Here is a 25187-nt window from a genome sequence, read left to right on the forward strand (position 1 = left end):
CAATGGTGGATGCCAATTAGTTTTGTAAGTTTCAAGTTATTTCAGAGAAGATTGTGCATCCTTTGTTATTTGTGGAAGGGGTACCAACAAATTTGAACAGTCTGTATATATAGGCTTGTGTGTCTGTGTATCTGGCATTCACAGTCAGGTCACCCATGATACAGGTCGGTATCGGACGTGGAAGCCGACCACTAGGGGCAACAGTGAGTACTGTTACCGTCAAGTAGGTTTCGGTTTTGCTAGTGTAACAGTATAACTTTAGTCCATCCCCTCGCCCATACCCGGGCTCGAACCAGGGACCCTCTGCACACATCAACAACAGTCACCCACGAAGCATTGTTACCCATCGCTCCACAAAAGCCACGGCCCTTGCTGAGCAAGGGGAACCACTACTTCAAGGTCTCAGAGCAAGTGACGTCACCGATTGAAACGCTATTAGCGCGCACCTCCGCTAACCATTTCACATCTGTTACACTCACCCCCCTTTTGACCTCCTCCTTTTCCACAGCAACCAGTGATCCGGGTCACGGCACCAATGTAACAGTATAACTTTAGTCCGTCCCATCACCCATAACCAGGCTTGAACCAGGAACCCTCTGCACACATCAACAACTGACACCCACGAAGCACCGTTACCCATCGCTCCACAAAAACCGCAGCCCTTGCAGAGCAAGGGGAACCACTACTTCAAGGGCTCAGAGCAAGTGACGTCACCGATTGAAACGCTATTAGCGCGCACCACCGCTAACTAGCTAGCCCTTTCACATCGGTTACACTAGGGCTTTGTGGATGGGGTGGCAGATGACTAGGCATCTGACTCTGATTAGAAAGTTGTTTTTGATATTTTAGTTTGAAGCCCTATCCCAAACCTTAACACCTACCTTAACCATTCGGAGTTAATGCCTAACCTTTGAGGTAATTCCTGAACTTAACCTTAAACACTTTGAAATTTGACTTTTAGAAAACTTTGAAATTTGACTTTTGGGGATGAACATCTAATTCTGATATGAGCCTGTGAGAGCTGGTGTTAAGGTGTGGTGTCCTCAAAATGAAACATTAACCACAGATTTAAACATAAACAAATACATTTGGAGTACCATGACATGAACTGGTATGGGTCTGTAATATAATACATCCAGAAAAGAGGATGGCTAAGAACAAATACAAAAGCATTTAATAAAAAAGACCACTGTAATCTTTGTATTGGATATAGTCATCTATTTCATCTCCATATCAGAAACAAAGACCAGCAAGACAACTTACTTCACAGCTGTGGCCTATGATGAAATGTTTAGCCCCAGACAAAACTATGCGCATTGGTGCTGGAGGCGGCTTGTAAAACGCATCCTATCAGATTTGAAATCACAGCAATGGGAACTCTTTCTGTGCTTTACCAAATATGCTCAAGAGACATGAACGACTACGCATGGTTTCAATCACAGACGTAACGAAACACTGACAACTTCAGATATTTGCCTCAAAATACCGTGATTAATTATGATGTATTACCTCCAACAGATAAATGACCTCCCCATACAAACACGTTTGTTACCACACCTCTATATAGGATAAATGACGAAGATTACTTTAATTTTCTTATTCATCACTATGCATGCAATAGGCTACCTCCCCTTTACAACTACGACTGTAAAGCAACACTTACCCTTTAAGTCCCATTGGAACAGTCTCGTGGCCTCCGGAGTAGTATCCTTTGAAGTATATACTGTAGGCTATCTGTTCAGCGCAGGGTGTTTAAAAGGAGTATGGAATAAAAGTCAGCCGGTATATTTCATGTTAACAATACAGTACCAGCAGTAGAAGTGCCCTGTTCTTACCTTAAGACACAAATCCAGGGGGAAAGGACTAAAACGGTTATTTGGGTGATTACGTGTTTCTTGTTTCCCTCATTCTCTCCCTCCCTTTTACCAGTGCACTCGCCCTCGAGGAGCGGATACAGACAGTTCACCGTTAATAGCGTATATGCAACAAACATGTTATTGTTGGCCTAATACAGTCGTCATTATGCTAACAGTTTTAAAAGGCAGAAGAGTTGGATTTCCCATATTAGGTTTATAAAATAGTTATACTTATATGTTATGCTTGTGTTTGGTAGGCTATTTGTGTTATTGATTAAATCTCCATATTTGTTTAATCCAATGCAAACTAAACTACACATTTATCAACCCCGATGCTCCCTTTAAATAAATATCAAACTCAATCTTCAAAGAATACGCCATAACTGCATCATAAGAATGGTAACAGGAATCTCGTTTTGGAGTGAAGGAGTGGGCGGGAGGCCCAGAGTATTAGTTATTTTAACGTGATGAATCAGTGAACCAAGTCACTTGGCAAGTGCCTCCCACAGTGCTAGTCTCACGCAGGTGAAATTGACAGAAGGTTACGGTAGGTTTGAACTTGAACAGTGTTGTCATTTTTGGAGATTGACGTTTGTGGAGACATGAGATGAGACGCGCGCGCCAACAGGACACATCAATCAAAAACGCACGTAAAATGAATTAACAATTTCAACATAAAGCCTCTCCAGTCGACAATACTACTGATCGAATTGTGTCTTCCTACACACGGTGTGTGTGTACAGGATTAAATAGCATTTTGTCTCTTTTCTTTTCCTTTCATCATCAGCGAAGTAAAGATTAGAGATGAGATTGTGAGAGCTCCCTTTAGAAGGCACAGGGGATCTTCATTCCCCTGCCTTTGTGATGATATTGATGATGATGATGGCCAAGTGGACAGTTTGATTTTTGTGTGGCAAGCTAGTTATAAAGAATCAATATTATATCAAGGGGCAACTTTTGTGATAAAGGACTTTAGCCACTCTAGCTATTCATCATAAGTCTGTAGCAAGCAGATAGGTCAAAATAAATGATATTGCTCTAAAGAGTCTGTCTTCTTATCTCTCTATACCAGGGGAATGGAGGACACGCCGATCGATACAGTAGCTGCGGTATACTCCTTGCAATTATCAATAGCTGATTTTGTCTTCCTAGGGCTGCATCTATTAATACCAGATAATAACATCCTTTTGGACATAACTTCTAAGGGGATGATGGAATTTCTAACAAATTTGCTCATTGGATGACCTTGTTGTCAATGAAAATGTATCGCACTACATGTTAGACATAGGGGAAAAGACCCAGTCCAATGCAATGGAAAACTCAGCGGTAGGCCTATCTTGAAAGCAAACCCAGAGGATCCCCTAACAAGGTGCACTATAGGAAATTAAACGATAACCTAAGAATGTCACTTATAATCTTAATTCTTAGGTTAACTGACATATGTTAAGATATTATCACATTATCAGATAATTTGCATTTGGCTGATAGGCAGCTGTTTGATTTAGGGACAATAGGAAAACTGCACTTTTATTGATGTAATTGTTGTTGTTGTTGTTGTTGTTTTTTTTGGGGGGGGGGGTATTTAAAGGGCTATATATAATTTCAAGGACATATTCAGGTGTTAGAATGGCATCCATGCACGACGGGGAAATGTTAATTCGTGTTCGTTTCTGCATCAGGGAAGAGAAACAAACTGATAGTCTACTATGATGTGAAAAATAACTAAATTAATTATTACTTACCGTTTTCTACGTGGTTAAAACAATCTGAATTTTGAAAATCGAATAAAAAAATGTTGGACGTAAACCATACCGAGATTGACAAAATATGGCAACACAGGTGTTTGTCACTCATACAGCCCTTCCTCCGAATGAACCCCTCCCCATCACCCCAAGTCCCACCCTTGCAAAGTAGGTTACTAGGCTACAATGAAAACCACAATTTGCAAGAAAATGTAGCCAGGGCATGTTTATTTTAACACAGGAGAACACTGAGGAAGATAATAAAACACGCTATATTATTTCACAGATGAAAATACATTATTGATTGTTTGTTATAGACTATCTTGAACTGAAACTGAACTAAAACACGTTACACACCAAACATGTTATTGTAGACTGCTGCAAATAAACGCTTTTTGTGGATATGTTTTTTTATTAATAGTGTATCAAATAGGCCTCCATCCAGCACAATATCACCGGTGTCAAATGTACAATGAAATACAAATGAACTCAGTGTCAACATTTTTGTTTCCAATGTTTACTTCCACATTATGTACATTTAAAAACACAAAACAAACACTAGGCCTATATGATAAAATATGGAGCAAATCGTTCGCAATAAATTCATGTTAGAAGCTACAGGGAAACGAAATCTAATCAGACATGCATAAAGTCAGACCCATTTTCAGAGTCATTTTATTTACGACATCTTAGACAAACCGATGATGACAATGTTTGATATTTGGAAACATGTGGCTATATGATATCAAATCGCTCCGTCGTGGAATCCATAGCCTAGTGTGAAGCTTCTGACTTTTAACTGTAACGGTGTGGTACATCCTAGCGGTCGCTCAACGCAATGGGCTGAACCTAGCCCAAGGTTTAACTCTCTCACACACAGCGCAGTCCCCACACACGGAGCTAAAGGCGAGGGCAGCAACGGCTACATCAAACCTCCCGAGTAGTGCTCCTGTTACGAACCATCAAGTGAAGTCGAAAACGACTTTCATGTCCGACATATTAGAACGTAGATCGATCAGAAAAAAAATCTAAAGCTCTTTGGAAAGGACCGGGGTCTTCGGCGAGCAACTGGCGGAAGAGAGAGGGACTTTGGAGAGCAGCTCGAGACAAACGCGCAGCCGGGAGCAAAGCACCACGAGGGGGAAGAAGCACACCTAGCCACCCAGCGCTAGTTGGGGTGTATTTTCTTTTTTTTATAAACGCTCATTATACAAACGATTAAGTGCGTATAGAGGCAAAGAACTATTTCATACTTCATAACTCCGACAAGGCGCGCCGATTCTGAGAAGACGCACAACAAACTTTGAGTGGCAATTCGAACGAGTATGTTCCTTGCTTATCCACTGGCAATCAAACCGAACTTTTACAATTCCCCTTTACAACGGAATTGCATCATCAAGGCGCACTGGGAACAACTCACAACCATCCTCAAAAACTTTATCCGTCCCATCCGCTTCTAGCGGGTGTAGGCGACTGATGTCCATCGGCAAGGAGTTTTTTGTTGTTGTTTGAACGAAGATGCTGTCAATTATATGAAGATTAAAAAAAGACTGAACCACTTCAGGGACATTAAAAACACTTTCAGATGCACACCGCCACATTCAAGGGGAGTACACAGTCGTGGGACAAAAGTTATCTAGCCTAAATAAGATGGAGGAAAAGATGGACGGAAAGTATGAGCATTGAGGCAAGCTCTTAGAATTCCGTCATCTAAATCATCACAAGTTCACATCTCAAGTGGAACATACTACTTAAAAGCATCGCTGAAGTATAGGATACACGCAAGAAAATAATTGCATCGATGAATCTCCAGCAGTGGTGAATCTAAGCTCCGTAGAAAAAGGAGAAAAGCTGACCTTCCGCGACGTAGACCCCCCTGAATGCTGGGCGTAACAAGCGAGATTTTGTGTGTTGTTGGAGGAGGTGGATAGCTAGAGACGAGAGACAGATAGTCTGAGAGTGAAGCAGCTAATTGCTTACTCTGTCCCTCATTACCATATCCAGTGTGTGTCCGCTGGACTTCAGCCAATCCCCCTCACACAGTACTATTAATCGCAATGCATTATTCACTATCATAATTATATACCGACATGCGCAATCCACGCAACAGCAACACCAGCTAATTCCCGTAAATTTTTTGCAACCAGACTATTTGTGAACATTTTTTTTTCATTCGGTCGCTGCTGATGTATCTGCAAAAAGCAGAAACATCTCGCAGCGTATCAGCAGCATGTCCCGTCGCAAGCAAGCGAAGCCACAGCATCTCAAGTCGGACGAGGATCCCACAATAGCCGGGGTGGTGTCCGAAAATGGTAAGTCATGCTTCTATGCGCGGATGGGACAATCTTTTTATTCGCATGTCCAAGTCTAACAAATATATTGTTTTCTCCGAATACAAGCAGGCATCTGTTCATGCTCTTGACCGGGACATCATTTGTGTTGAAAAGGCTGTTTTTTTTAACTTTATAATTTCGGTCATTTGACTTAAAATAGAATGTGTACGTACACCTATATGTCGTGGTCCCTGCGAAACTTTGCTTATGCGTATAGCTCTCCTTATCGCTTCCACCGGTTTCATCACGTTGTGAAACCCAACGCAACCTCCAAAAGGGTTGGGAACTCTTTATTTACTTAATCCAAGAACCAGCCTACCTGTTTAACTACAAGATAAGTCATTTGGTGACATTCCAATCTTTATTCAGAGCACGTTAAGCTACTATCAAAAACACTTTTGAAGGCACTTTTAATAGCCTACCGTTGTTGGTTGTGATTTTAGCTAACAAAGCAACATAACACAAGCAAATGCAATGGCCTCAAATTGGCATTTAACAGTGTTAATTCGATAACACCCACAACACAATTTTATACGTGTCTTAGTTTTTACATGCAAATACATTTCCTACTAAGTTATACGAGTGCAAGTGAGCTATCAGTTTCAGAGTATGGTTCATAAGACACTGATTTCGTATCAAGAAACTATACAGTTAGAATATATTTTAATATGCGTTCAAGTATTATATTGATCAAAAATGTGTTTTCTTCAAATGCAACCTCATCAGTTTGTGTGGATCTATGTCTCGCGCTCTCTCTCTCTCTCTGAGACACACACACACACACACACACACACACACACACACACACACACACACACACACACACACACACACACACACACACACACACACACACACACACACACACACACACACACACACACACACACACACACACACACACACACACACACACACACACACACAGAGAGAGAGAGAGACACACACACACACACAAGATGTAAACATTTAAAATAGCAAGCAATGTAATTATGTTGAACATACCACGCTGCACATCATATATATGCCTTCAGAATTTGAGAAAGTATTTACATCAATACATTGTATCACATTGTCTTCCTAAAAGAGGACAATACATAGTCGTTTTGATTTATTTATGTCGGCATACTGTAGGTTATTTTCCAGTGTCGATGTCTATCCTGGCATTCAACGGAGCGGGTTGCATATTCTGCGATCGTTTATGTGTATAGCATGTTTTGTCAAGGAAATGTTTTTGTTTACTCCCTCACATAAATGTATCCCACTTGGTTTGTTTCCTATAGCTCCCGATGTCTACACGATCAGTTGACAGGGTTAGCCGTGTGAAAGGGGTCACTCTTTTCTAGTCATCTGTGCTGCATGCGCTTGAAGAGTGTAAAAGCTTTTAATTAGAAAACTAAAGTGAAATCTTCACCCAAAGCACACACAACGAAAATGCATGTCAGTTTGTTTTTTTATAGCCTATCCGGACATTTTTTAAATAAAAATTGTTCCTCCATATATTCATGTTGAACAAACCTTTATCGAATACAAATCTTCGACAGCTCCCGTTATTTGTCTATAATGTAGTCTAATGCACATGTAAATTCATAAATGTGTAATTGTCTATGATTCATTATTCAGTAAAGATTCATTCAATATTTTACTTACATTGTTTGTTATTTATTTTACATTTCAGGAATCGTGATCTAGCTACACATTTATTTGTAAAACAATTTAAGTATCTGCAGCGTGCAAAAGTTCCTATATAACTTAAAAAATAATATAAATATATTTAAGTTTAATGCAATAGGTCTTATTAATTTGATTATTTATAATACCTCTTTGTTTCTCTTCTTGTGCTGAAATAGTTTGTCCACTAGTGCCCATGGGTGAGTCCAACATTTCTAACGCAATCCAAAGGAATATTCTAGTCATTTTAACAGCATTCTGAAATTACCAACATATTATTTTCCCTCTTTCTATTAGATCGAGGAAGAGTGTAATGTGTTAGTCAGCATTTCTTATTGACTATCCATACAGCTTACGTGGTATTCTCGACAAATAACTGTCATTATATTGAGCCATCGCTGACCAGCACATACAGCATCCATTGTACTGAACCTGTAAAATAGAATAAGTGTGATGTCATCCCTAGGGACAAATAACAGTCCTCTTTCCATATGAACATTTTAGGGTGATCGAGTCACAATGCTGAGCATGGGTTGTGATTCTTTTATTTATGCATTGTCTTATCATACCATGCCATGTGTTAGACATGAATAGGGCAGTCAGTGTCACAAAAATGTAATGTAGCTAGCTACGCTGATTGGACAATGCATCACACTTGCCTCACTTGTTGGTTTATTATAGCAATGAATTGCAAGAGTTAAGCCAGCATTAAAGTATAATCTGTATATCAGGTTAGTAATACATTCTCTTGTGTTTGTCAAGAACCAGGGATAGTAAAATGGCATCTATCTATTACAGGCATATATGCTGAAAACAGCGCGGTTCTGATTGTCATATGCCATCTATTGTGTTTTAGAGGGTAATAATAACTTTATAAAGGAAAACATTCATTTAAACATGATCCTCGTTAACTATAAGGGAGGCTTTACGCGAGTAGGAGGAGGAAGGAAATCAGTCTTTCCAATAAATTCAATAAGAAGAGAAAAGAAGTACTCAAGAGACTACTGTCATAGGCCTGTTCAAGAAAAGGTCACATATCCTTCTCTCATATCAAACAGCTGTGTCAATGAGAAAGCTCTCTTCAGTTATGTTGGCTTGGATATTTTCCTCTTAGGGCAAATAGATTTGAGTGGAACGCCTCTCCCCTTCTGTCGTGTGAGTCTTTACTTTTGAAAAGAGATGAAGATGAACATAGTCTGTGGATCACACTGCTACCAGCTCTCAGTCTCACATCAGAATTAGACATTCGTCCATGTCTCTCGAACGGCAAATTTCAATACTGACTTGTATCATGGGTGACCTGGCTGCAGACACCGCTACACTCACTCATAGACACGTGTGTGCAGAGATGCACACACACACACACATGTACACACACAGACCACACGCCATACATGATTGCTGTGTGAGAACTACCGACGCCATACTGCTTAACATTTTAGGTTGATGTCGATTGCTATGGACAATCCTTTCTATTGTTGGAAGAATGCACTGACTTGCTTGTTGTCAGGACAGACTGTGCTTCACTGAGAGAAGCCTTCTCAAGCTTTGGACAAAAGACAGTGATAGACCATTCGATAAGATACCCTACAATGCAGCATTTCGCGACACGACCTAAAGTAACCATGCCACTTTATGACGTAACTGTGATCAGTTTACGTGTTGCCGTTGTACAGCTACTGACAACACTATTGATTACCGTGCCTGAAGTTGAAATGGGGTATTTTTGGACAAAGGAATTCAGAGGGTCCAATCCTCTTTCAGTACACTGTTAGGACTTAACGTCCATTCTGTTAGTCGCTGACTTGGCTGATTGTGTGTAGCCTCTCAGTCACAACACAGCAAGGGAACATAGGCTTACAGCAAAGAGATGCTATACCTATGGAATATAAAAACACCATAGTAGATGTTTTTCTAAAGGTTATTGGATGAATCCAGTTATCTATTTTTATGTAATATCTTTATAGGTTCCTGGTTCTGCAATTCAGATATGATGCTGTTGCTCTCGCCTGCGTTAACACCTCCTGCCTGTGTCCATTTGGGATTTATCAGTTATTTAAATCCCGCCTTGATTTGAAATTTTTTGTGCTTAGGGCTTTTGTGGGGAGTTTACATGGTTTTCCAATGTAGCACTTTAGGGCCCTATTGTGTGGTGGCCCTGAAAAGGTAGGATCGCATGCAGTGCCAGCAAGCCTCTGTCTGGCCTGCCCCCCCCCCCCCCCCTCCCAGGCCTCCCAGCCACTTGCCCTGAAGTTGGCTGGTTAGAAGTGCTTTGATAGAGCTCGCTGACTTAACCTTTGCCTACCTCGCCCTGCCAGGGGGCTGTGGCTCGATGTCAAGCTCATAATACAATTATAACATCTGTCCCATTGACCTTGGCAGCGCGGCTTACCCCTGTCCTAGACAGTGACAGGCTTTCATCTCAATGCTGCTACCTCTGCATCTAGTCCCTTTAGAGCTCTTTCCCCAGGGGTGAGGGAGCATACACACACACACACACACACACACACACACACACACACACACACACACACACACACACACACACACACACACACACACACACACACACACACACACACACACACACACACACACACACATAATTTTCAACTGAAAATACAACTATTTGAAGTGAATCATCTCCAACCATTCATAATGTCAAACCTCTTTAAGTGACAGTGTTAGGGTGTCTGCTAACACTTAAACATTTGCAAATGAACGAGCGAACCGAGAGAGGGAAAACATATTGAAAGGGATAAAGGAAAGATGATATATAGTGAGGGAACGTCCTGAAAGCAGTGACAACACGGGCTGTATCCGCACTTCCCCTTCAGCGAGGCTTTGTTTGGCTTTTGTTTTAATCCTCTCTCACCATTTCGGTAGAAGCTTCTGGACCACCCATACTGCCATGCCAAATATGTTTCCAAGAAGATGGAACCCCAATATGACTGTCTTTTAATTACAACCCCTAGCACTTAAAAACACACAATAAATATAATTCCCCTTGATGAAGAGGAACTCGGCAACATCATGTGACAAACAATCATCCGGAGAGAGCGCCGTCATTGAATAATGTATTGCATACGCTTACACAAACAAATCGTTAATGTTTGGGCTAGGGCCACATCTGCATGCAGTGACAAAGGCCCCTCTGTTAGAGAGGATAGGATATTACTGTACCACTCTGCGTGAGGGCCAGGCCTGTGAAATAGAGAGCTCTGCTTGGTGGGGGACTGCTCTGCAGGTGCGGATGGGGATGTGTGTGACGGTGCTGGTGGGAAGATCCGAGAGAGGAGCTGTTTGAGACGTGGCATACATACATCACCACCGGCTCTGTCTTGGAAGGAGGCAGCACACAGCTGTGTGTGTTATGGAGGGGTGGCATTTTGGTAATGTCCTCTGCTCCCTAGCCACCTTGATGGGACAGTTGTAGTACAAAATAAATAGGGTAGACGGAATGTAAAAGTAACAGGGAAATGGGGGGGGGATAGTGAGAAAAATAATGCAATGGAAAAAAGTAAATCGTACAGGAATTCCAACATTCTTAAACCCAGCAGGCATCCTTATTTGCCCTCCTCCTCACCCCCCTCTCTCACAGCTTGGGCTGGATCTATAGCGATTCATCTCTCTTTTAAAGATCCTAAGCTCTCCTAAATACTTGAGAAAAAAATGCTTTTTAAAGGGGAAGAGGAGTTGGCGAGTCCGGGGATGTGAGATTAAGGCTAAACTCGGACCTAAGTGGAAGTGCTCGGTAGAGGGTTCAGGCGATGCTATCATGTCATCAAGCATGTGATATCATAAGAAACAGTGTTTGTTTAGCTAAAGGAGAAGCATTTAAATTAGATAATGTAATTTCCTGAGTAAAAAGCTTTTGTGACTTGTATAATAAACAAAAATATTTTCAAACCTTTTAGGTGCTTTTTATTTATTTTGCATGATTGTCGAGTTTATATGAATTGCAAGTGTGTGTGTGTGCGCGTGCGTGCGTGCGGGTGTTTGCATGTATGACTGGGGTGAAGGGGTGGCGTTTGTGTTTGCCCTGCTGTTAGTGAATCTGGAAATTGTTAAAGGCCCAGTGCAGTCAAAAACATGATTTTATATTTATTGCCACACTGAGGTTGGAATAATATTGTGACATTTCAAAAATTATGATAATGTCATTTCAGTGTAAGAGCTGTTTTGAAAAGACCACCAGAAATTTCAGGCTGTTTTGGTGGGATGGAGATTAAGACCAATAAGAAATAGAGTTCCTAACCTTTCTGCCAATAACAGTTAGTTTTCAGTTGTTTTCCCCTCCCCACTCAGACCGTCCTAGAACAATTCTTGCTTGGAAAATTGCTCTTTGCTAAGAATCTATTTGAGTGTCTTTTTGACCATTTTAATTGAAAACAATCACAGTAAGGTACATCATTGTTACCCAGAAATGATTTGATATTAACATAAAAAACGGCTGCATTGGACCTTTAAGAACAGAGAGTTTGTAATTTGCTCAATAATTTGCTAAATGCATTGCTCAGTGGCTTTCACAGAATCAGTAGAGAGCATGAATACCTCGTTTGATATTAGCGATCAGATTAGCCGTTTCAGTTAGCATGCCGAAGATTGCCGAGCAAGATAGTGGATACAATGATTCAAAGTCTTACAATCCCCCTATTGATTGTGTTGAGCTTCATATTTGCATTTGAGTGAAGGAAGACTCTTAAAGAAATGAAAACCGCATTGGATTTTGTAATAACTTCCTTTCTCATGCTATAAGAAAATCAATACACCCCCCCCCCACACACACACACACACACACACACACACACACTAAACAAGATCCAGCCTCAGCCGCATAGAGCCGAAAGAACAACCTGCGTCTGATGTGTATTACACCTCCGCTTGAAAAGTACAGTTAATTTCTATCTCTAAAAATCTACGTTTCATTTACCACATATGTTTCATTTTCAAAGATTTGCACCAGAATGAGAAAATCAACCCCAAAATCAAATGCTAATCTTTCCAGAAAGAAGTCTCTAGTTCTCTCAATAAGACAGCGATACCCTTCACAAATTTAGTCATGAAATGATATTCCTATGTAACAAGCTGTACATTCCAGATTGTAGGCCTACTAACCAAAACAAATATATATATTGAAAATTGGCATTATACTACTGCTTTTATTTTAGCAATAGGGATATGGATGATACACATATGACTTCAATCAGTTCACAAAGTAAATTAAATACATAAATGAAGATGGTGTTATGTTTCTATGACACATCTATGTAGACCAACACATTGTGGCAAAGAAAGGGATTGTTGAAAAGTAGTGATACCACAATTTCTGATTCTTGTTCATATAATTGTTCTGAACAGAAGGACATGGCCAGAATAGGCACTACAACTTAATGCTGTTGGAATGCAATGAAATGTACAGTGTGTGATATCCACATCCTAAAATAATTTCCCTTCAAATTCAATGACTTACAGTAATCTCACTATAAGGAGAATTCTCAATAGATTCATTTTAGATTCATTCAATAGATTCATCTTGAACATGCAAAAAAAACCAAACAAACAAAATACTTAGATATAGATAACAGATATTAAAATACTCAAATCACTATTCATCAACATTTATGTTGTGTTTTTGGGCATAGGCCAACAAAGGCACTCACTTACGAAGCAAATTGTATGAATGAAATGAGAGACTGACATTAACTGCTATAATAAATGCTAATAACTAAATCGGTTTATAACAATGCCTACTCATTGAGAACATTGACCTTTCACCCTAAATTATGGAAATGAGCCCCTGTGTCCGTTGATCGGCTAAGGGGATTTCGGCCTTCAATCACGTGGCATTGCTCTTTTCATAGTTTTGTATTGGTGTCGTGTGAAGTTAATAACTATTTCACAAAATGTATACGTAGGTACATTTGTGCAAATGGAAGCTGTGTATCCTATACCACTAAAAAAAATGTATGTACAGCACTAAAGACACAATTTATGAAAAATACTGTATGAACTTGGCGCAATTCTTTCATGCCTGGCTTCCACTGCACGTCATGTTTGTTGTCATATCGTTAACTTAATTTTGTATATCTTCATTTATGCCATTTGTGTCACACCATACAGGAAGAAATCAAATAATGCCTGCCACTGGCGTCACTCTGCCCCCAGCGTGTTCCTGGGGACGAGCTAATAGCCTTTCCAAAAGCCTTTCTGTTGATTATTAATTAAGTTAAAGACACCGGACCCTGATGGTGGAGTGTAGTCATCCCGTTGGCCAGAAATGACAGGAAGAGTGCTGAATTATTTCTCTCATGACTCATTAAACTGACACGTAGGCGTCACGAAGGCCCCGTGACACAGGCCGGCGATGTCGTGCCCTTCGAAATGAACTGAGGCACAGAGCAACATAGGTTCTCTCAATGTTTTATGCGTGTTGAACGAACCACCGTAGTCTGTGAAATGTAAAACGTTTGGATGGATTTGTAGAGAAAAGAGGGATCATTTATGGAAAGGGGAAGGTACGTAGTTTATATTCATGTTGTTGGTGTGTGTGTTCCAGGAACACCTGCATAGTACACCCTCATCCACAGCCTATTTTGGCCATGGCCACAACTTTTGTCTAAATAGTAAAAAGGGGGACACATTTTTTTTTATATTGGGGATGGAAGACGGTCATATGTATGTTCTAACATTTGGAAAATACTTTTGAACAAAAAAAATGCCACCCGAACCAGACTCCATACTTGTCCAAATGTAACCCTTAACTGCAAGCATCAACACCGCATGTGTCCTAGTATGTTCCTCCCATTAGTTGACTTGTGGCTGAGTGGATCCCTGGAGAAGTGCCATGTTCGGTTTTGCTTTGATTTTCATTTCACCTGTGTTTGTTCCTTTGCCCTCACAAGCAAACACGCTCACACATAAGCACCTACAATACCCTATTATCTCTCTATCACAAACACACACACACACACACACACACACACACACACACACACACACACACACACACACACACACACACACACACACACAGACACGCAATATAAACATGACTCCCTGGGATGGTATTTTGAATTATGTTTTAAAACACTCTTGCACTAAGGTTAGGGTTTGTGTGGGAATACTACTTTAATATCTTCACTCCCTACTACTGGGTGAAAAAGCATTTGTAGTGGATCTGTTTAATTTATTTTCTTTCGCAAATCATCATACAATCTTTTTATTTTTATTGAGTTAAATTTGATGTTAATATTTAAAGTTCTATTATTATTGTGACTTACACACACACACCTACATATATATATACATACACATATTAAATTACATAATATACTAATTGGAAATAAATAGTCTTGAAATGCATTTTCAGGTTGAAATAAACCACTGAACCATAGTAACCTAAAAGGTGGTCCATGTCTTTACATTTGACCATTTTATGTTTTCAAAAGGTTTCACTCACATCCACACCCACTAATTATCTCCTTGTGATTTTTTTTACACACATGTTAAGCACTTCAAAACAAGTAAATTATGTTTCTGAGTAGAAGGAGCTAGAAAACCTCTGCACATTTCCTTGCTGTTCTAATTAGGTGTCTATGGGTGTCAAGTCATAGTGGCTGGGGCCTCTGAAGTAAAGCAGTCATGCAGTTTTCCATGTAGGAGAGTAGCAAGCTCCCACTATGGGAATAATTAAGACACTGCCCCCCCCCCACACACACACACAGCCATGCGTCCAATTGAACATGAGATAAAATAAACAGATAAGGAGGCATGCATTCATGGTTTGATCAGGTGTGAATTAGGACCATGATTGGGTGAACATACTTGCTTTCTTGGCAATTGACGGCAGAATGCGGAAGAGGTTTCTTACAACTGTGATTAAACATGTGTAACTAATCAGAGACTGCTGCCATGGCACTAGCATGTCATTTGTTGAGTCTCATTTAAAAAAGGGAGAGAGAGGAAGAAAGATGAACAAACCTAACCGAGTAACAAAAGTGGCATGTTACTCATTTAAAAAGAGAATGTTTCTCATTTCAAAAGATGTCATAAGGGCACAATTTTCGGTAATTAAAATATTTTGTGCTCACATCCTCATTTACATTATGGGTAACATTTCCCAGTACATTCTGTGAGAAATAAACAACAACAAGTCTCAAACATTTTAATTTGAAACATATTCATATCCTCTCAAAGTAGAATACACTAGGCTTCCATATTGCATTGCAGCTAGTCACAAGAAGTTGCTGAAGGTTGCATTTATTTATTCACTTTAGATGCAGGGCTTATGCATTACCTTAGTAATGCTAAATGAAGAGGCTCAGGCATTTGAAATTCAGGTGGAAATGACGAGGCTTGATAGCATAGGAGAATCCTAATGGGCCCATCAAAGACCTGATTTGTACCCAACAGACGAGGCAGCTGTGAATTGTATGAAATATTGGAAATCAATAGCTTCTATGGAATTTCATTAAGCGGCAGTATCCACAATTGATAGGCCCTCATAATTTGATGGATTGCACAAAGAAAATTATTAGCTGGGCTCTATTGAGAGGGCTCGAATGTGCAAAACTGGGTCTTGAGAATTGTTGAACTAGGGCAATTTGTTCAGAGTAAAAGAAAAGAAAATAATATTGATTTTGGTCACGTTAAAGAAATAAAAAAAATGTATTAAAGGTTAAATCTTTGCAGAACTGCTCTCCAGAATATGTGTTGAAATTCTATTGATTATTTATTCATTAATTCTCCTTTTTTGTCTCCCTCCCATCACTGACTTTCTCCCTCCCCCTTCCATCCCCTTCTATCGTCAGCCACAGGAGAAGTGCTGGATGACTCAGACAGTGGGAATGAGAGCCGTAGTGGGAGTGAGGAGACCCACGTGTGTGAGAAGTGTTGCGCCGAGTTCTTCAAGTGGTCAGATTTCTGCGAACACTTGGCGAGCTGCATCAAGAACCCCCTGGTGCTCATAGTAAATGAAAACGAAACCGAACCCTCCCGGGAGTATCCTGCAGAGCCATCGCCCTCGCCAAGCTGCCATAGTGACCAGGCAGACAGTGAGGACGCTGGAGAGGGCAGCAGCCACAGCCCCGGTGAGGACGATGAGGGCGGAGAGATAGCCCTGGAGGGGGGCAGTGCCCTGGACAAGGAGGACGAGCCCATGGAGCTGTCTCCTGAGAAACCGGTGGACCTCGAAGTGAGTGACGCCTCCCCAGAGCCAGATGGTGCTCTACCTCAGCTTAGCGATCCTGCCCCATCCTCTGTGAAGAGCTACAGCATGCCGAGCACCAATGTCACTCTGGAGACACTACACAGCACCAGCGTGGCAGTGGCTCAGTTCTCCCAGAGTGTTTGTGCCGCGGTGGCCGGCAGTGGGGTCTCCCCCTTGGCCATCCCCATGATCCTGGACCAGCTGATGGCGCTGCAGCAGCAACAGATCCATCAACTCCAACTGATCGAACAGATCCGCAGTCAGGTGGCGTTGATGCAAAGGCAGCCCTCTGTCGCCCAGCTGGCCCAGAACCACCACCACAACACAGTTGCTGGCTCCCAGGGGCTGTCATCTTCCAACCAACTCCAACAGTTACACAACTTCATCACTCCCCCTGTCCACCAGCTGCCCATCAGGTTGCCCTCACCGCTAAACAGCCTGGGCTCCTCCTCCCTCACCTCTGCTATAGATGGGCCCCTCTTCTCCCATACCCAGCAAAGTAGTAATCAGCAGTCAAATTTTTCGATTCCCAACACTACTTCAGCAAACTCCTCTTTCCCATCATCCAGTGGTAACGTGCTGTCATCTCTACTGCCTTCCTGCATGACTTCAATCACACACAGCAGCAGCGGAGCTGGATCCGCTGCTGGAGGAGGCATGAGCAGCAGCATTACAGCTCTGCCAAGGAATTCCAGCAGCCCCCCTTCACTAGGCCACAGCAGCCTCCTGAGCACCAGTCCCTCCAATCTACCACTGATACCTCACAGTTCATCTAGTAGTGTCATCTTCCCAAACCCGCTAGCCAGTATAGCTGCCACTGCCAATGCACTTGACCCACTCTCCGCTCTGATGAGGCACCGCAAGGGAAAGCCCCCCAACGTGTCTGTCTTTGACACCAAGCCCAGCTCCGAGGACCCCTTCTTCAAGCATAAGTGTAGGTTCTGTGCCAAGGTGTTTGGCAGTGACAGTGCCCTGCAGATCCACCTGCGCTCTCACACCGGCGAAAGGCCCTTCAAGTGCAACATATGCGGAAACCGGTTCTCCACCAAGGGCAATCTGAAGGTCCACTTCCAGAGGCACAAGGAGAAGTACCCGCATGTCCAGATGAACCCTTATCCCGTGCCAGAATACCTGGATAACGTGCCGACCAGCTCAGGCATTCCGTATGGTATGTCCTTCCCCCCAGAGAAGCCGGTGACCACCTGGCTGGACAGTAAACCTGTTCTCCCCACAGTCCCCACCTCAGCCGGGCTCCAGTTCCCCCCAACTCTCCCCAGTATGATGGGAGGCTACGGTGATTCCCCAAGCCTCACTCCCCTTAGCAGATCACCCCAGAGGCCCTCCCCTCCCTCCAGCGAATGTGCCTCTCTGTCACCTAACCTCTTCACAGAAGCAGGCATGATCACCACCTCACAGTCTCCGCAGCCCAACTTAGGGGGTGACATACCTCCCATTCTGAAACCAGAGGGCATCCACCTACCCCCAAACCTCCCCACTTCCAGGCCTGGTGAGAACAAGACCACCACCGTTACTCAAGTGGTCCTCGCCACCACGGTCACCGCAACCACATCCACTAGCAGCTGTACTGAACCCATCATTGCCCCCTCTGTCTCCCATCCAATCCTCCCCATGATCTCTGATCAGTTCAAGGCCAAGTTTCCGTTCGGCGGCCTTCTGGACTCTATGCAAACGTCCGAGACCTCAAAGCTGCAGCAGCTGGTGGAGAACATCGACAAGAAGATGACAGACCCCAACCAGTGTGTCATCTGTCACCGTGTGCTCAGCTGCCAGAGCGCCCTTAAGATGCACTACCGCATTCACACGGGAGAAAGGCCTTTCAAATGTAAGGTCTGTGGCCGAGCATTCACCACCAAGGGCAATCTGAAAACGCACTTTGGGGTCCATCGTTCCAAGCCCCCTCTTCGGGTCCAACACTCCTGCCCCATCTGCCAGAAGAAGTTCACGAACGCTGTGGTCCTGCAGCAGCACATCCGCATGCACATGGGGGGCCAGATCCCCAACACCCCTCTGCCTGAGTCTCTCCAGGAGATGGACACCGACCTCTCCTTTGATGAGAAGAGCTTAGATGCCATGAGCAACTATGATGACGAGCTACTGGATGAGATGGAGGCAGCTATGGAGGACGAAGCAGAGCTGAAAGAAGGAGAAGAGATGGACCCATCCAAACCTCTCCATCCATATTCAGGAATGTCCCCTGGTCGCTCCCCACCTACCTCTGTCATCTCCAGCATCGCTGCTCTGGAGAACCAGATGAAGATGATCGACTCCTCTGTCAATATGAGCCGCTCGTTTGGGCTGAAGCCCATGCAGAACTGTGGCCAGTTTGGAGGGGAGAACAACTTCTTCAACAATGACTCGCTGTATGCCTCGGGGGACCTGGAAGGCCAGAGTGTGGGAAGCCCAGCACTATCTGAGTCCTCAGGGTCTATGCAGCCCATCTCCCCTGCTCACAGTCACCCTGAGAGTCATCGATCCAAGTCCCCAGCCACACTCAACCATAACACAAGCACTGCAGCAGATGAGGGGCAGGAGAACAACGGCATGGCTACAGTGAAATCTGAGAAGTCAGATACCCCATCCCCGGCACCTGTGTCTGAAGGTAATGGGGCATTGGACCTGACTGCTAGCATAACCCAGCCTAGCAGGCACTTCATCAAGGAGGAGAACCACTTCAACATGATGTTCCTGAGCAGAGATAGAGGTATATTTAATGATCCTGACTTTGATATAGTTCATTTATTGTTAATTAATTTGTTTCCTCTGAAAATTAGATTAATACAAATCGCAATTTAATTGAATGCTACCCGAAATGTCTGAAAACATGGTGTTCCACATGTGTCATTTGAATAACATATGTCTCCGTTCTCCCAACTAAACATATCCTCTTTTTGTTTTCTCTCTCTAGGTCTGAGCAACTCTAGCTTGCTAAACACAGCATCCAACATGATCAAAATGGAGATGAATGGGCACAGGCACAGCAAGCACATGTCACTGAATGACGGTCCTTACATGCCCGTGGGCATCCAAGTGCCCGCTTCTGCACCCCAGACCAACATGAGCCCCAGTATCACCCCCATGCTGGCACCGCCAACTCCCCGTCGCACCCCCAAGCAGCACAACTGCCACAACTGTGGGAAGAACTTCTCCTCAGCTAGTGCCCTGCAGATCCATGAGCGCACACACACAGGAGAAAAACCATTTGGCTGCTCGATCTGTGGAAGAGCCTTCACCACTAAAGGCAACCTGAAGGTATGAGAGAGAGTATAATAATAATATATATTTAAAGTATAAGAAGAAGGGTACATTTGTCTGCCTCAAAAAGAAAGTTATATAAAGAATATGAAAAAAGACCAGAGGCTCTTGAATAATAATGTCTGTTCCTTGTGTTTCCTGTTGACTGAATGCAGGTGCACATGGGCACCCACATGTGGAACAATGCACCAGCCCGTCGTGGACGCCGTCTCTCCGTGGAGAACCCCATGGCCTTGCTGGGCGGGGACGCCATGAAGTTTAGCGAGATGTTTCAGAAGGACCTGGCGGCGAGGGCCATGAACGTAGACCCTGGCTTCTGGAACCAGTATGCTGCCGCCATCACCAACGGCCTGGCCATGAAGAACAACGAGATCTCCGTCATCCAGAATGGAGGCATCCCCCAGTTGCCCATCAGCCTGGGTGGAGGAGGTATGACCTCGCTAGGGGCCATGTCAGGAGGTATGGACCGTATGGACCGGGTGAATGCCAGTAGCAGCCCTCCCATGACTGGGCTGGATAAGACAGTTCTGGAGGTTGGGGCTAGACGCCCCTTCGCTCGATTTATGGAGGAAAATAAAGAGATTGGGATCAATTAAGGACTTTATTATTATTAAGGAAAGGAAAGAAACTGCTAATGCAGTTTGAACTCTTATGTACTATATTATGTACAGATTACGTTTTTATTTGGTTTGGTTTTTGAAATATAATATTTAGTATTGGTTAGAGGTCTTTGCCTTTCGCCCATTCACCCCTCATTGATATTTCGCTCGTACGAAGAATACTTTGTCTCTTGTTTGAGAATATGTCGTCTTGCAAGATTTGCATGGTACTTATTGGTTTCTATCAGTATGTTTGACTGCTTTTAAGGATTATTTTTGAAAAGTAATATCTTGACTCAATTGTGATGGGCAAGGACTAAAATGAAGCTGAGCGAGCTCTTATACGTGCATAGACTGACTAGCTGCTGTTTGGCTAATGTTTATGTTTGCTCACAAAGAGCAAGGGACTGAAGTAAATTGGAATTATGGTGTTACTGCGCTCGCCTACAATTTTTTTCTCATGAAGTAGAAAACTTGAAAAAATGTTTCAACTATTTTAATCTTTACATTTAGTCTCCCAGCATTGTCTTATAATATTGTCCTGTGTCTTTAGTATTTATGATATTGACAACAAAAAAAAGCGGGTATAAGAAAATATATTTAATGACCCCAGCATTTTATTGATCCTTTTTTTCTAAACTGCAAACTTCATTTATAAATATCTCTTTCAATAAAGACAACATGTCATTTCAGTTGTACGACAGAGACACATTGTGAAGTTTTATTTGGATATCCAGCCAAGACTATGTGCAACATGTTTGGATGCACAGTGAAGAAGCGGTGATATCCGAAGCTGCTATTATCACAAACCTGCTTTTAACCTTTTGAAAGAAATACATGTGTATAGAAATACAGACAACTCTATAACAGGTATGCATATTTTGTACCACATGAAAATAGACATCCTTTGAGAGTATTTGTCATGTTTGTGAATGCACTTTTTAAACGAGACGTTTTTGTCTGTGACTTATCGTTCGTCTTTGACTGAGTTGTCGATCACAAATGGTTTTAATTGTTTTCAGCGTACCACTTCTACTATTTTCAGAGTTTGGCCCTCTGGTACGGCCTCTTATGCTACTCATCTGAGTACAACCTCATCCACTCAATCAAATTCTTCTCCAATAAAATAAAAAAAATAGAGAACAGGTCACGTGTTTGACTGGTCTCCTTCTCTACCTGTGCTGTTGTTATTATTTATTTATTTTCAGGCTGGATTCCTGGTTTCTTTCAAAAGGGGTTAGAAGGTTGTGATGAGATTAGATGAAGTTTAAAAAAAAAACAAGTGTCAAATAGTCTAGCCTTTTTTTTATATACCTCTTTCTCATTCTACTGTATATTTACTTAGAAAGACATATTTGAAATAACATTTAAAATAAGCAATTAGTAATGTACTAATCGCAGTTTGGACATTTTATGTCACATGGAGTTCGAGAGAAACCCAAGACTTCCAGTTCAACAATTGATATTTACAGTTTTGTGCTGAATGTTTTTAGAAAACCCAAAGATGCAGAAAAAGTTCCTAAAAGTTTAAAAGTAATACATGTGTAGCATTTCTCCATCAAGTCTATAGATGGACAAATCACACCACTCCTTTGCATAACCCATTTGTGATCCTTTACTCTCATTAAGGCAGACAACTATTTACTGCCTGATGTTGGCAGTAAGTTAAGTTCCTGTCATTTGTTTTTTGCATAGTCAATTTCACTAATCCTCACTCTAAATATTTCCCTAATTTTAAATGTTGAGCTATGGTTAATAATTCAATCTAGGAAAATACCATTGTACTTGAAACTTTAGTCCACTGTCTAAAAAGTAGAATAAGGTTAGTTGAGGTTGAGGTTAGTTCCACTAACAAGCTAGAACACTCAACACTTGAAACATGCAAATACAACAACAAAAAATACATTTTAGCCCCCCCCCCCCCAGAAAGAAAGAATGAGAAGGGAAAAAAATACAGAATTAAATCAAATACAGAATCTGCTCCCCAGAAATGATTACAATCCATTATTCAGTTAACAATTTGAAGAAACCATGCCATCATAACTGGGGGGGCAAAAGGTTCTCCTATGGGGACAGTTGAATTACCCTTTCAGGTTCTAGATAACACCTTTTTTTAATAAGAGTTTACCCAACAGAACCCTATCTACAAAACAGGCATATATTTCATCTCTATTTGATCACGGCCAATCAACATATCAAAACAACCACAGTAGACATCGTACTAAATGATTCCAAGTTTAGTTCCTGTAATATTTTTATTTTTATTTATTTTTTTCCTCAGCAGCTATGATTTCTTTCCTTTATACTGCTGGCGTTGACTTTTGAGAAACAAAAAGACACGTTATTGTATTGTAATAACATAGGCAAAATATGTATGTAAGGGTAGTTAATGTAGCTTTTCCAACATCATTACAAGTATCAACAAGTGTTCTTCCCCTAATGTAGGTTGTCATCCCCAAGGTGTTGTTTGTGAAATCAGTAGGCCCAGTAAAAATACAGAACTTCTGCTTTGAGGTGATGTTAAAAAAATACTTCTGTTTTATGGAAAAGCATTTTCCTGATGGTCCCTTTGAAATGGCCCCTTTATTTTGGGAACATAAAATAAATAGTAGTGTCCTTCTGGGGATGAATAGCAGTTAAGAGCTGGATTCACATGTTTTATTCACATTGATGTTGAATAAGACGTATATAAATCCTGATAGAGGCTGTGAGGGAACATGTTCAATTTGGGAACATTTCTTTTTCCCTTGAAGAGTAAAATAAATAAATAATGAAAGAATATAATGAGCAAGCATCTGTCCCCCAGCTTCCCTTGACTAGGATGTCTTGTATCTGGAAAAAAACGACACTTACACTGCACAGATATGATCTCATCTTAACACAATAGATTGGTGATGTAAAAGTTTGTTTATATCGCTTGATCACATTGGCAACATATGTATGATTATTTAGTCACAAATCACAGAGTGTGTGTGTGTGTGTGCACATGTGTGTGTGCACATGTGAATGTGTGTATGCATAAAACACACGCTGATTAGTGATTAGATTATTAGAAAATGTGTGTGTGCGTGCCTGTGTGTGTGACTATCGGAAACAGTTAGAAATTATTCAGAACTGAGGAACAGTAAGTACTGCTTGTCCTACTGCTCACTGCATGGAAATTGAAAAATTAATTTTGGTTGTGTGTATACAATGCAGTTTTACATCTAGTGTTCCATGCCAATGATAGGTAACAGAAAAGTTATAATATTTACAAATCCGATCACTTGATTTCTAACATTAATGTTGGCAAATATCCTTCCGAGCTTTTAGTGCAGCCACTTGTGTGTAAACACTTTTTTTTTTTTTATTATATTGGTTTATGACCCGCTTAGTATAGCTTTAGATGATGGGGTCGCCTTGTTCTTGCTGTACTATTGAAACAAGACATGATAGTGTTCTTTGCAACTCCACTGATTCACTCTCCTTTAGCGATGACATGGCCCCAAATGATTATTTGTCACAGACATATTACATTTTCTCACAGAGAATATACCTTTGTTAGTGTGGCATGACAGCAATGACAGCTCACATGATCGATGGCAGATATGAAAAACATCTGTTTGTACCAGAGGGACAGATTTCTGCATGTTAAGCTGATGTTCCTCTATTACCAGCAGTGTAGTGACAAGTTCTCTCTACTTGATCACATTCAATATGCATTCCTTCATATTGCTGTGGTGTGTATGTGTGAGAATGAGAATGAGAATGAGAATGATGTGTCTGTGTGTCTGTGTGTCTGTGTGTCTGTGTGTCTGTGTGTCTGTCTGTGTGTGTCTGTCTGTCTGTCTGTCTGTCTGTCTGTCTGTCTGTCTGTCTGTCTGTCTGTCTGTCTGTCTGTCTGTCTGTCTGTCTGTCTGTGTGTGTGTGTGTGTGTGTGTGACAGAGAAAGCGAGCGCTGGTGATCGGCCGCCCAGCATCGCCCCCTGGAGTGTCACACTAATCCTCACACATGGGCCACATGCAGGCACAGACACACGAACGCACACAAACGCACGCACACACTGCTGATGATCACACATAAAGGCCATCTGGTGAGAATGAACATTGCCTGTGCTGGTGTGCGATTGAATCTCCTGTGTTGAGAGACTTTTGTTTTAAATACCCCTCCTATCCAGTTATGTCTGTGTTGTAGGCAAGGTTGGATGTCATTTTCTTCATGCGCAGTCATGAACACTTTATTATCATGTTTTTCTATTTTGAGATACAATTAAACCCAACATTATCACGCACTTGCAGACAGATCATTTAGAAAAAAATATATTTAATTAAGCCTGTAAACAAATTCCATTTGCACTTATTTCAAGAGGAACAAATGTTTCTCTGTCATAGCCTTGTCTCTGCCAATAGGACATGCAGATATGAAGGACTCTAATGTAGCCATTTTACTTCCTTAATACAATATTAGGTGAATTGCTAACACTATTTTAAACACATGTTCCATTGCGGTTAATAAAAGAACA

At 41.8% G+C, this 25187-nt stretch overlaps 1 protein-coding gene and 1 long non-coding RNA gene across 3 annotated transcripts in view; one reads left to right on the top strand and one right to left on the bottom strand.

Annotated features, from left to right (window-relative positions):
* Window positions 1-1845, bottom strand: part of LOC135522461 (uncharacterized) — a 79480-nt gene extending 77635 nt beyond the window's left edge. For both annotated transcript variants that reach the window (XR_010452683.1, XR_010452684.1), the window contains exon 1: window positions 1664-1845. This is a non-coding gene — a long non-coding RNA (uncharacterized LOC135522461). The remainder of the gene's footprint in view (window positions 1-1663) is intronic.
* A 2579-nt stretch (window positions 1846-4424) lies between these two features.
* Window positions 4425-21832, top strand: LOC135522462 (sal-like protein 3). Its single transcript, XM_064948740.1, has 4 exons — window positions 4425-5910; window positions 16416-19535; window positions 19740-20083; window positions 20242-21832. The coding sequence occupies exons 1-4, from the start codon at window positions 5829-5831 to the stop codon at window positions 20680-20682; spliced, it is 3987 nt and encodes a 1328-aa protein (XP_064804812.1). The 5' UTR covers window positions 4425-5828; the 3' UTR covers window positions 20683-21832.
* Window positions 21833-25187: the final 3355 nt, after the last annotated feature.

Source organism: Oncorhynchus masou, chromosome 30 (genome assembly GCF_036934945.1).
Source record: "Oncorhynchus masou masou isolate Uvic2021 chromosome 30, UVic_Omas_1.1, whole genome shotgun sequence".
Classification (NCBI taxonomy): domain Eukaryota; kingdom Metazoa; phylum Chordata; class Actinopteri; order Salmoniformes; family Salmonidae; genus Oncorhynchus; species Oncorhynchus masou.

Coding starts and splice junctions, on each gene's coding strand:
- LOC135522462 (XM_064948740.1), top strand. CDS start 5,829: ATGTCCCGTCGCAAGCAAGCGAAGCCACAGCATCTCAAGTCGGACGAG. Junction 5,911..16,415: donor CGGGGTGGTGTCCGAAAATG/GTAAGTCATGCT, acceptor TTCTATCGTCAG/CCACAGGAGAAGTGCTGGAT. Junction 20,084..20,241: donor CCACTAAAGGCAACCTGAAG/GTATGAGAGAGA, acceptor GACTGAATGCAG/GTGCACATGGGCACCCACAT.